The sequence below is a fragment of the Camellia sinensis genome, chromosome 7 (assembly GCF_055761805.1).
Source record: "Camellia sinensis isolate YWXY chromosome 7, ASM5576180v1, whole genome shotgun sequence".
NCBI classification, from domain to species: Eukaryota; Viridiplantae; Streptophyta; class Magnoliopsida; order Ericales; family Theaceae; genus Camellia; species Camellia sinensis.
The window spans coordinates 200237993-200252281 of NC_138967.1; the positions used below are offsets into that span (position 1 = coordinate 200237993).

The 14289-nt window shown below is 35.0% G+C and overlaps 1 protein-coding gene across 1 annotated transcript; it reads right to left on the minus strand.

The window, feature by feature from the left end:
* Nucleotides 1–476: 476 nt before the first annotated feature.
* LOC114281616 (protein FAR1-RELATED SEQUENCE 5) lies at nt 477–5317 on the minus strand. The gene is made up of 3 exons (XM_028224163.2): nt 5176–5317; nt 1701–2286; nt 477–891 (listed from the first exon to the last, which is right to left on the minus strand). Exons 2-3 carry the CDS (start codon nt 2283–2285, stop codon nt 688–690), a joined length of 789 nt encoding a protein of 262 aa, XP_028079964.2. The 5' UTR covers nt 2286; nt 5176–5317; the 3' UTR covers nt 477–687.
* Nucleotides 5318–14289: the final 8972 nt, after the last annotated feature.

The following is a 14289-nucleotide window of genomic DNA, read 5'->3' on the forward strand; positions in this document are numbered from 1 at the left end:
AACAAATCTTACAAATATATATATATATATATATATTTAACTTCTTGATGTGGCACCTACCATGTTATTGAAGTGAGTCTTGTCTCCAATTCCAAAACTTCATTATTGCATGACACATTAATTAATAATAATAATAATAAAAATTGTAAAATTTATTAGTTTGTTTAGCATTTTCCCAGTTATGGGACAACTTGAGTGATTGTGGTTTGTGGCCCAGTGTCTGGCTTAAAGAGATGGGTTTATGAACAACTATAAGAGGATTGCTCATTCTCCAGGTGATAGGGGATCCAGGTGGTCATAATATTAACCCATACATACATACATACCAACCTTGGATGGCCAGATTGCCAACAATGTCTGGTAGATTAGTCATCAAAGAAAACAAAGATGTTGCCTTTCCTCATTCCATTCTATTAGGGATTAATTGTATTATCTGTTCACTTATGTATAAGATTTATACATGCATCTGCCAAATCTTTTAATAAGATAAGAAATGAATCCCCTGGTAAAATAAATTTTAAAAAAGAAAAAGAAAAGAGAAGATCCGTATATCATACAGAGACAACAAATTTAAGGATGAAAGAACATGCATGCAACTGTTCAAAAAAAAGAAAAAAAGGAAAACATGCATGCTTGACTAGCCAATTTGAATAAGAAACATATTGTAAGGCACTCTACATGATTGGGCTATCTATGGCGTAAAAGCTCCTGCCTTTTAGCATCAAGTTCTTTGAGGTTATTAAGAACAAATTGGACTTTGGTCGACAGATGTTCATTGTGATCTTCAACATCTTTCATAAGAGAAAGCAACTGGTCATGATATGCTACACTTAGTCGTTTCTTAACCCGCAGTTCTGCAGTCAGTTCCTGAATTTTCTTATCTTTCTCATCCTACAAATAGAATTGCTTAAGCAAATAATAAAAATTTCAAGCAGAAATTGTTGTGGATGACATAAATGGACAAAAAACACAGAATATCTGGGAAATTATTTTTATCACATTAATTATGGTGAGCTAAAGATAATAAAATTTAACAGGAAAAGAACAAGAAGATAATTTACCAATACAGGACAATTTCATTGCAATTCATTTAACATACTAATTCATTCCCTCCTTTTCCTTAAAAAAAAAATCATTAACCTAAAATAGACGTTCAGAAGTTTTACCCCCACTAACCACATAACCTTCCTCTTCCTCCTCCTCCCCCCCACACGAGCTCCTCTCCAAAAACAACTAACCGATTAGATTATATTACACTAAATAAACGTGCAGATGATATATGTGGGATTGGAAGCCAAGCCAAACCTAACCCTTCTAGTTTAAGCATGTTGAGAAATCTGAGTTATGCTATCAATAAGCTTTTTAACCAATATCATTAATGGTCATAATAATTGAGTTAATTTGATATATGCATCTATGAAGTCTTTAATTCATCTCTTATGCATTTTTTACACTTGGCAAGTACAATTCTGTAATCTATAAACCAACAAAATAAACCTACAAAATTATAACCAGTTTTTATCATTAAACTTAAAAACTATGGATTACTAGGGTGGTTTATTACTATACAACGGCAGGTTAAAAACGCATTATTCAAATTAAATTTCTAGAATACTTATCTTTACTACTACCTTAAAAATAATACAATCCTAATTAGACAGCAAGGATCATTCCATTCAAAGATTGGTCTTAAAACGAACCTCATAGAAAGCAACCCTATGCGATCGTCGGGGTGGTACTTTGCTTGGATTGAGCTCATGATTATGGTCTTTGACAAAACCATATATAACCCACTTCCCTCCATCTTTCGCAGCTATCCTCAACATCGCATTGCATCCCTCTCTGGTAGCTGGCATTGATGGAAGACTTCTGTTCTCTCTGTGAGCATATTTATCTGCACGGAAACCTTCTTTTGAACAAACAAATTGCCGTCTAATTATTGAGTTATCTTTAAGTGATCGACGGGTGCGATTATTTCGCATGGTAAAGCCCACACGTCTTCCATACATCTCATAGAATTCCCTAGCCTCCTCTGCTGATTCAAACTCCATGCCAATATATGGTTCTAAAGGTTCCAAATTTAGAGGTAGATTTTCATTGGATGGTTTTATGATGTCATCATTTCCATTTACATTATCTGATAGGTCATCTTCTGCTGTGTCATGACCATCAAATGTTTCAGCCAACCAACGCCTACAGATTCTGTTTGAATTATATCCTTGATCTGAAGTGCTTGCCATTATGAACCTACCAGAAGATAAGAGATTCATAGCATCAATCGACATCCTGGAGTACGCAGATGAAATCAAAGCAATGTAACATTTATTCTCCCTGCATCCTATTCATTCAAAAGAAAGCAACAAGGGTGCAGATAACAGTATATACTATCTATTGTTCAGCTGTGCATTCCAGCTTGCAACACAACCAATTTCATAACTATGACAACATCAAATCACATTTAGATTCAAATGTGCAACCTAGGAATAAATCCTTTTGAGTATGCAGTAGTGAAATTGAAGATGTTTCTAATAACAGGGAGAAAGACTTGTGTCTGAAACATAACACAAAAATAGGTTGATGATAAAACAGAAGGAGAAAGAATTCTGGTTTCACTTTATCTAGCCTACCTTTTGGGATTTCAAATCTCTTGCTTTGTGGTATGAGACAAACAATAGGGGCAGACGGACAGGTTATATAAATATATAAATACCAAGCACCATTATGAATCTGAAAGTCTATGAGAAAGATTTTTTTTTAATTTTTTTTTTTTGTGTGTGTGTGTATGTGGATATTTTACAGAAATAACAAATCATAATAGCAATTTTGTTCATCATTAACTTATGACGGACACAATAGTATCAATTAAAAACAGCAATAATTGACATTTCAGTATCAAGGCTTCACCAGGCATGATGGACTCATTAGTATCATTAGCCCTTGTAATATGACAACTAAATTCATAGATGTAAAAGAAACAAGGTTTGTTCTTCATTATCTTGCAAGCCACAAATATTCACAGTTCATACTAAAATCAAGATAGACTCCTCTCCACCACACTCAATAAAGCAAATATACTTTTGCACTCCAAAACAACCAAACAATCAAATCATGAATTCCATCCACTCAAAAAGGCAATGACCAAAAACATGCATGCATCAAAGCAGTCCTTTTTTATGACTATCTCTTCCCCTTAAGTAGGATGACAAAAAAAAATAAAAGATGTAGAAGGGAGGTTAAATTACACAAACATCCCTTAAGATTGGCATAACTACACTGTGCTCCCTTAAGATTTTTCATTCATATAACATTTTGACCATTTTCATCAACCATTCAATAGTAGTATTGATGAAAAAAATGGGGGGAAACACAGAACCCCATAAGTTTGGCATAACTACACTGTGCTACCTTAAGATTTTAATTCATATAATATTTTGACCATTTTCATCAACCATTTGTCAGTTGTATTGATGAAAAAAAATGATATTATCATATATTTTACACTAAAATATATAATTTATCCACGACTGTACAGCATTATTAGTTGGGGTCGTTTAGCCTTACTAAAAGGGAGGTCAGTGTAAGTATGCCAAACTTGTGAGACTTATTATATTTTTTCTCAAACCTTAGGGGTGGTCAGTGCAACTAAAATAAGAAGTACCAGAAACATGGAGAATGCACGTAGCTAAAAGGACCAACAACTTTCCACATCTATAGAGCACATATCTAGATAATCTAATGATTTTAGTGTCAAAATAACACAAATTTTCCTATCTATATAGCAATGCATAATTAAATACTTAATAATGATAAATATATCTCATTTGATCAAAATATATAATTAAATACAAGATGGAAATAAACATGCACATATGTTGAAAATTTCAAATGTAGCAGCATGTGGTAACTCGTAAGTTGTTTACTTCAGCGGTTGACATACAGCAGACATGATCAAAAGATTTAGCAAAAACTTAGTACACCATTAGACATTTTAGGTGCATTAAACATTTATTTACGACTATGCATGATTGGATATTGATTAAGTAGTGGGCCACAAATGTTTTGGGATTTAATTAGATTTATGCTTACAAAAAGAATTTATTGCAATTGCATATATGTCAATTCATGCAGCTTTTAGAAAAGAAAAGAGAATCGAGGTGATCATTCGCTTGTTTTGTTCTGTGAAGCCCTAGGTAAAATACTTAAGAGGTACAAAAAATGTTTATATGCAAATACATAACAGAATTAGGTAATAAGAGAAATGAAGATAGTATTATCATATTGGTTATAAATTGGATAAATCATGTTGGATAACTTGACATATATCGTTGTTCCCATTTCCTAACAACAGTTTAAGCTAGGGGGACAATTGGTGATCCAACATGGTCTCATAGGAGCTCAAGTTGGGACAGATGTCTGTATAAGCAATGGAGGTGTAGGGATTCTCTATAACCAACTCAACTGAATGTGGGAGAGCAAGTAGCAAAATGGATCGCATGGGTCTTATCTCATGTATTTCAACAGTGAAAGACTTGGAATATAAATAGAAGCACCAATAGAAGGAAAAAGGGAAGACACAGAGAACTTTGGAGCAACTCCAAAGTTTCTCTTATGAACCTTTATCAACTTTGTTTTTAACATTTTATGTTCCCATTGTTAAACCTCTTAGGTTAATTCGGTTTCAAATTGTTTTGGCCTTATATTTGTTGAATCCAGTTAAATTCATCATATATTTTTGAGATTTCATGAATGTTAAATGAAGGTAGTTTAGTTGTTTTTAAATCCATTCGACTATTATAGAAGTTTTTTATACGGTTAGGAAAATTTGATTCTTGCACAGAGGTAAAAGTAAAGACCAGTGGCAGTGATTGGCCCCTTGAATCACATACATTTATATGTTTTGTTTGGTAAGAAGTCAAGGATCTCAATTCCTAGAGTTGGGCAAAGATTTGATTGGTCCTTCAAAGAGGTCCATAAGGGAATACCACTACACACATTGGGTGACTAATCAAACCATAAATACGTTTAAATTGACTCTATTAACAACTTCGCTTCGACGAATTATGATGCCTTGTAGCTTTACATTAATAGATTGATTGAGAGAATTGAGATCATAACAACTACAAAGTGAATCCTAAACAAGTAGAAGAAGAAATGTATACAGAATGACATACATACCAAAGTTCAATTTCGTGGCAAAATGTTCGCCGATAACGATTAACAACATTAGCTTTGCATTTCTTCTTCTTCTTCTTCGGAGAGAGAGAGAGAGAGAGAGAGTTGTGAACTAAATCGGAGAGAATTAGGTAAAAATGTTCACAGGGGTAGGAAGGAGAAGAAGACCAAAACACGAAGTGGTTTGGACTCTAATCATGATCCCCAGCCCATGGGTTCCGAATGGGCGGGTTCGGTTTTGAGGGCCACACCCACCAAACAACCCAAGTGAAGGAGCAATCCTCAATGGGGCCCTCAGGTTGTTTTGGAAAATCACTCATAAATTGAATTTTTAATTTTAGGGCAAATTATAAAAAAAAAAAAACCTCTAAGGTTTACCGTGTTTTGAAATTTAAATCTCAAGATTTTAATTTTAACAATTAAAATTCTGGAGTTTATTCCGTGTCATAATGTAAGCCTCCGTCTATCTCCGTTTCATAAAGTAATAGAGAAAGCCATTTTTAGCGTCAAAACCAACCTAAAACGACGTTGTTTCGTGTCCAAATTTGCCATAATTTCTTCAATTTAGTCGATTAGGGCAACACGGTCGACGAATCCAAAGCGGAACGAAGCTCAATTTTCAGCCATTGCGAAATATGAGTGAAAGAAACAGCTGAGGTGGAAACAATTGGGGTGAATCGACTCGTTGCAGTTGTGGATTGAGAGCAAAGATCCGAACTTCATGGATCCATGAGAACCCAGCTAGGAGGTTTCTTGGTTGTCCAAATTATGGAGTAAGTTTTCCACTCTCGTGAACAATATGAAATTTGTGTATATTTTTGTTCTCTAAAACCTGGTTTTGATTAGTATTTTGTAATTTATTTATTTATTTATTTTTATTTATTCAGAAAACGGGGCTTGTGGCTTATTCTCTTGGTATGATCCACCCACTTGTCCTCGTGGTAGACAAGTCTTGCCGAAGTTGGTGGACAAGGTTGCAAGCTTAGAGGAAATGGTAACTGAGATCACACGATTGGAGGAGATTGTTCAAACTTATCGTCGTAGACAGAAATGGATTGTAGTTGGATTGATTGTTGCAGTGATTGTAATTGAAATGTTAACAGTGAGCAGTTAGGGAATGTAGGTTAGTTAGTTAGCATTTGTGGTTTAGGAAATGTAATGACAACTATGCACTTGCCAATTTGAACTTAATGTATAATTTTGAATGAAATGAGAAATCTATTTTTTTTTCTTTGTTTTTAAAGTGGTTTTGGATTGTGGTAATGTTTGTTTGGTTGTCTACATTTTCTAATGAAGTTGATGCATTTGTTTTGGCAATACTCTGAATATGTTTGACAAAATGTCCAGGTGAATGGAAATTGAACAAGCCAAGCATGAAATAGATTAGAACAAGCATAAGCTAAGCCAAGCATGAACCTATTCCAAAGCAATATTCACCACAAACCAAACTAGTTTACACCAAACATGAACCAGATTACAAAAGAGGCCATTGTCCAACCTGTTCCAAGCCAATATACAACACAAACCAAGCATAAAAAAAACTAGTAAATCTCATTACAAACCATCCAACTTGTCAATCCCATTAGAAACCAAGCATGTATAATAACCATCCAACATGTCAATCCCATTACAAACCAAGCATGTACAATAAATTATTCCAAATACTTAATCTGTCTTTAATTCCATTGTTGATGCAAAATAGCAGTTCACCATTACAAAAAAAAAAAAAAGAAAAAAAAAAAGAGTTCACTATTCCAAATACATAATTTGTCTTTAGATGACATGACCATCACAAAAAAAGAAAAGAAAAAGAAAACAAGAGTTCATAATCACAATATTTAGTTCACTATGTCTTTATTAACACTAGCTTGACTACCTATGACTTATTCAACTTCATCCCTTCTCATGGTTGTTGCTGGTGTTGATGTCCTTTTTGTTGATTCTCTATGTACTTGTTGCTGCACTCCACTAGTTGATCTTGTTGCAGGTCTCCGTTGTGGTGGCTGCTGCTGCTGTCCACCAGTTGATGTTGCCCTTCTTTGTGGTGGCTTCTGCTGTTGTCCACCAATTGATGCTTCCCTAGATATTGCTTCTAATCTGAATCCCATAAAAGTTTGTCGACTCCTCACCTGTTACCAAAAAATTATTAAACCACACTTTGAGCATACATGGAGGTCAATTACATATTACAAATAAAGCATACCAATACATTACTTATATTCTTTGATGAACTTGCAGCTCCATCCTTTTTACCCTTGACAGGCTCCTTGCATGTTCTTTGATTATGACCATATACACCACACTTGGAGCATTTGAGGTTGGTACACTTCCTCTACAACTTGAATACGTTCTGTCTCTAATTCTTTGATTTTGAGGCCTACCAATTGGCCTTTTCAGCTTAGAAGAAAGTAAAGGGTCACAACCTGTCTTAGGCCATTGATCTTGCTCATTAACTAGATTTATGAGTGACTCATAAGTTCACAAGTAGGTCTCTTTTTTGAAAGGCACATGCACATAATCCTCAACTCTCTCTTTTTGAGAGAAAATAGCAGCCATATCATGAGGACAGGGGATTCCAATTAGATCCCACTTGAAACAATTGCATGTTCTATTCTCTAAGTTGACAACATAACCATTTACTCCATATCTAATTTCAAATTGGGCACCCCTTGACCAGGTAGGTATCCATACTCTAGATTTTAGCTTTGACCTCTCAATCTTAGTTTGTATGTTTGCACAAATTGGCCCTTGGTACTTGATCATTTTGTCCCTACATTCATGTAGCCTCACCATTAAAGCCTTCCTAATCCACTCTAACATTGTGAGGATGGATCTATCTCTAGCTGGTAAGACCCAATTGTTAAAACACTCTGAAATATTGTTGAGGCCTTCATACATTGATGTTAACTTTTGAACCTGGATTGGTCCTTATTAACTCAGTAGCATAAGTGTCACAACTCAAATTCGCTCCTAGAGGTTTGGCGCCATAACTGGCTAGTAATCTGTGATTAGCAAAGGCTTGCCTAACAATAATGACAATAACACACTAATGGGGTTGGTGAAAACCAATCAATAATAGAAAAATAATGCCCAATGAACTGTGAGAACTTAAATAAACAACACACGTTTCATATACTTATATATGAACAAACACTTAAGTTCATAAAACACTTATATACAAAAACAAAACAAAAGTTAGGGAATTAAATCCCTAAGACCAAAACAGTACAATAAAAGTCAAAGATCGATCTTGCCACTTGGCTGATTACAAATGGGTGAGTCTGAACCCCTAAAAAAGCCTTGACACATGTTAGGTCGGACCCTCACGGTGAGGCGCAATAGTTGGCTTGACAAAAATAGGATTCGGGTCAACGTTGTTAACTCTGATCTGATGCCTGGCAACCTACATATACATAATAAACAATGAGTTAGAGCCCAGTAAATAACAACTGCATAAAGGGGTTATGAACGATGTCCTTATAATAATTGAAACAGTTAATTAATCAATGGATCAATTTCTTAATCAATGTGTTATATCATAACAATAATTTCGATTCATATAATCATACGTGGTACATCCCATAGCAGAACAATCAATAAGTCTTAAAGATTGAACAATCATTTGATGGCCATCAATATAATACAATAAGAATAGTTTCAAGAATTGCAACTGACAGAGATCTCTGTAACAATAACAATAACAATAGCAATAACAATATGCTATGGATGCCACGAGTACAGTTCGGAAAATAGGACAATCATTCATCAGTAAACATTATCATTTTAGTAAAACAATACATTTTCATCAATCAGAAAATAATTATAATGGAACATAGCTTTACAATAGTGTTACTCACAATGGGCTCCTTGACTATGTGTATAAAAAGTAGCGTTCGACCTAAACAAGCAAAGTTAAGCACAATTCAATTATAATCATATCATTCAATTATTCAGTCAATCCTATTCAGTTTGGTACTTATATCTATTCAATTTATTTGCTTGTTACTCGGTTTCTATTTATTACTTAACCGTTTGGTTATAATGTTTGTGCTTTAGTTTCTTTTGTGCTTATGATATGAACATGAATCCAAATGCACATGAAAACACTTTAAAACCATGTAAATGGAGGCCCGAAAGGTAGAAAACTTGAGTGAAAACAAGGCTGGGCCTACCTTGTTGGCCGCACGTGTGGTGGCCATAGTCGTTCGAGCGTGCAGATTGCTTGCTGTAAGGAAGGATTGGCCCCTCGTATTGTGAGGCCCCTGAAAATTTTACTTTCTTAAAAGTCTCTTACTTTTAAATTATTTCCTTGAAGTCCCTCAGCTTCTTAATTAATTGCAATTTTAACCCTATGATCAAAATATATGCGCCAACTGAAAACTCGCAAACCCTAATCGATTTCAGTAACTTAGGAATCATTTTCTAATATTCTAATACTGATTAATTGACTCCCTAAATATGGAATTACCACTTGAAAACCCTAGGTTTTTCTCATTTTTATCGCGCTTGTCGGTTAATCGCCTTTTTAGTCGAACTAAGAAATCCAAACCGAATTAGATTCTCTAATCCTAATTTAGTTTAATTCTACACTAAAATAAATATTCCAATTCATAAATTAAATACTAAACTCTTACGCTTTTATTAAATCACTTATTGACCCCAAACAAGTACTATTATATATATATATACATCTGTACGTTAAAACTTATTTTATACACTATATTTTACAATTTCGAACATTTGTGCACAAGAAAAAAATAAATTAATTCCCTCAAATCATCATCAAGTGGCTGGCCACCCTAGAGGAACCCTTTGTTGTGTACTTTCTGGGACAATAATGCTTGATTTCATGAAGAATTTTGACTAAATCCCCAAATCATGGAGATATGTTTGTACTAGTTTTCAATATAATTCTATCTTGACCAAACTATGACTAAATCATGTTCCAAGTTATAATTAATCTTCTTAATCAACCTCCATTTCATTCCATTCTAACCAATTACAAATTCTTCCATCCATTTCCAACCAAGGGCTTTTTAGACTTTCCACCATATTTTTTTATTATTTATAAATAGGACCTTTCCCCTAGCATTTTTGCACATCAAACAGACTCACACACTACACATTTCAGCTGAGGGAGAGAAAAAGAGAGGAAGAGAGCTTTGGTGGTAGAGGAAAGGAAAAAGAGAAGAAATTGTGCAAACACTTCACTAGGCAATCAAGTAAGCCACAATACAACTCTCTCTTATTTTTCCTTTCAAATACATGCTCCTAGAAGTTTTAAACATTCATTTCAGATGTGTTTTGATGGCATTCTTGTGTTAAAAATGAAAGAAGTTGAGCCTTGATTCTACCCTTCTTGTATTTCTCTTAATCAGTATAAGGCTACATTTTTCCATATCAAACTCTCAAAATTTCCAAAGACACACCTTCGCCTCTGATTTATAAGTTTAATACATATTATTGAGCATGTTTTCATCACAAAAGAAGTGTAAAATTTCCCCTAGTTGACCTCTTTTCTCACCAGCTTTATTATTTCAAGAATTGTGCCAGAGATATCTATTTTATAGCCAACTTCCGAAAATTATAGAAAAATGTACAAAAATCTTCTAAGCCTAAATGTTATGTAAAAATCTTCCTTAAGGAGTTAGTTTTCAAGGAAAATTTGTTTCATTGAAAAAGAGTGAGCGGTTTGTGAGAAAATTCGATTTTCGTAATGGTCGATGAATTTGGACAGAGCTAGAGTATTTCTGAAATAACTAATTATCTGGAAAAGCTATTCCATTTTCAAATTTTTTTTCCTGAAAACTAGATAAAATTCTCTACGAACTATAGGAAGTTCGAATTTGGGAAAAAATTGAAATAGTTCTTTTAATCTTGATCTTTAAGTGACTCTGAATCTGAAAATTTTATTTACATTGATGTTTTCTGCTCTTGACTTTATGAATATGCTTATTAGTATATGAAAATGTGTTGGTATGATATTGCATGTATTATGGTTGTGTTCCTTATCTTCTTCATTTGATGGTGCTCATGTATTATGGTTATGTTCCTTACGTGAATATTACTACCTTGTTAAGTTGTTCTAACTTTAATTTAAAACTTTAACTCAACGGGAAACTTAATTCTGTTGGTATTGGTTTTCGATCACTTGAAGAATGAAGAAATGATAATGTGTTATGTATAGATTGATGAGGTGTGTTCCCTAATTGAAGGAAAGTCTTACACAAGCGGCTGTATCGGAACCCTTGAATGGATCGGTTGTATTCGGACCCTAGGTGCTTATGATGGATAACGTTAGAGGAGGTTATGGGCAAGACCCTTATTTTACCGTCTCTTTTGAGGTCCTCGGTTAGCACTACGCGGTATATAACCATTGGTAGGCATCCGGGGTAAAGTCTGCAAAGCAGTAAAAGAGGGGGCATACCGAATAATCTGAGTCCAATTCTTGTGGTTGGGAGGATGAAATCTCTTTGGGGGAACCACTAACATTGTAGCCTCTGTTATATATTTGAATTTCTATAGACACGCAATTTTTGACTGTCCTCAAGACTTGGACGTCATCGCTTGTGCACTCGATGATTATGACTGCATTTGCTCGCTAAGTGCTCGAAGTCCTCGGCAGAATGCCACAACTTTGAGCCTTGCACCCCTGTCACCTTGTTTTTGGACCAAAACCTTGGTGTTTCAAGCCTGAACCTTTTGGTGACCTATCGGCCACCACCATGGGCTGTCGGCCATGTCTCCTGGTTGTCGGCCATTAGTGTGGCTAGTCGACTCCCAGTAGTAGCCAACGGCCACCAGTGTGTTTTGCATATATTTTATGCCAACTATTTGCATAGATGCATGCATCTGCACCCACGTGTAGGGCTGGATCTCCTTGTATGAAATTCATGTTTTCTATATATAGGGGGTCTCCTCCCCCATTTTTTAGGGTTAGAATTTTTGGAACAAAAATCTCTCTCTCTCTCTCTCTCTCTTTACATTTTCTTCTCTTTTTCTTGCAAATTTAAGCATATTAGCTTACATACACTACCCTTTTGCCTACACCTCCTTAACCAAAATTGATCACCTTTGAGCTGAGGTTCCTTGAGGCCTTCTTGGAGCTTTTGAAGGTGGTTTTGGCTTGAATTGTTGCCTAAAGTTGGTCTTTGCTTCAAGAGGTATAATACTCCCCTTTCTATCTTGCTTTGTATAATTTTATTTTTTTCCCACTGTTTTTGGGTTGTTTTTTGGCTGTAAAAATTCTACGTTTGTGGGCTGAAATTGGTGGTTAGAGGCCATTTAAGGTTAGGGGGTGGCTCACTCTTCTTTATTCCTTGCTCATAAAGTCTTTCCATATTTGTTTCCCATTTTCAAACCATCTTTTTTTGGGGCTTTAAACATTGAATTTCAGAGTATTTTCAGTGGTGAAAATCATGTTTTGAGGTCCAAATTTGGAGGGGTTAGCCTCCCCTCCTTGTGTCTTGTTTGCTAGCCTAGTTAGCTCTATGTGTTAGCTTATTTTTTTAGCCTTTTATAGCTTAATTACAGCATTGTTTAACCTCTGTTTTGGACTATTTTGGGTTGGTTAAGTCATTTAAGTCTTGTTTTGCATACCTCTAGTATAAGTGTCCTCACAAGCTTGGTATTTTAGGCTTTTAGCCAAAAAGCCAAAAAGTTACTAAAAAAATCAAAAAGCCAACAACTCATACCAAAAAGTCAAAGATTCTCTTTTCTCTCTACTTTTTGCACATCTTTTCGTAAAACGCCAAAAAGTTATCCCAAACATACTAGCTTTTTTATATCACATTTTAGCCAAAAAGTCAAAAAGTTACTAAAAAAAGCCTATTCCCAAACGAGGCCTTAATTTCAGCATTATTAATCGCTACAACCTCCCTCTTTTCTTGACTTTTTCATTTGCTTCGAGGGTTGTTTCAACCTTAGGATTGTGTAAGCTTGAGGTAGAGGTTCGTGCTTAATGGTTTAATTCTCTTTTGGGGGTTCATTACCAACGGCGTGAGACCTCTCACTTGCCTTAAACTACTCCTTGTTTGACACTTCCTTCTCTTTTAGAGGACTTACTACCAATGGACTTAATTGGTTAAGGAATGATTGGTAATCCAAAATGAGTAACTAAAAAGTTGCAACTAAAATGGTGCAAGATAAGAATTTGCTTGTGTTTTAGTGTGTTCAACTGGACGTTAATTAAACATAAGGAAAATTGGGGCATTTCATACTTAAAGTGATGAAATGTGCTAAGTTTCCTAGGTCACCATTGCCCTTGATCATGCATGATAGAGTGAAGATTTTGAGTCTTGTTTGTGCATTTATTGAACTTGTACATCTTAGTTCTTTGGCCATCATGTAATGAAATTGCTTAATTGATGGTTTAAGAGCTAAGTGTATCACTCTTTTGAGATGTTTTGATGATAAGGAGGGATACATAGTACAAACAACCCTTGAGAAACACATTGTCCTGCTCTGTTTGCTCTCTGTTGCAGCAAGGAAGTCCAAATTAGCAATGGCCGACCCACCATCAACAGTAGTTGACCGGCCCTCTTCGGTCACCAGTGAAAATTCAACAGTGTCCTTCTGAGACAGAACATAATTGGTCTGGAAAAGGAAATCAGTGCGAGTGTCCTACTGAGCAACAGAGGCATGCAACAGTAAAGCAGTGGCTTTTCGGGTGGAAACCGCGTTCATGCATAAGTTCCTCATCGATCCTTGGGATCCGTGTTGTAATAGATTAGTGTTATGCTTAACTAGTGGCTTTTGTGATACTTAGTTAGAATAGCTAATTCGCTTCATGTTGTAATTATAATTGATTAGCTAGAAGAGTTAATTAATTCGGTGTGTAATAATTAGTTAGCTAGCAAAGTTCATTAATTAGTTCAATTTATTTCTTGTAATAATTAGTTAATTAGTTTAGCTAATTCAATTTGTGTCGTAATAATTAGCTTAGTTTAGCCTAGTTAGCTAGCTAGTTAATTTATTTGGACTCTCCTTCGAGAGAGCGTAATATAATAATGTGTGTGTCTTCCAACCCCACGTCTTTCTCCCTTTTATTTATCTGCTTTTGATGGTTAGAATAGGGGCATCATGTTTCAATTAGCATATCGCATGCTTGCAGAGGCT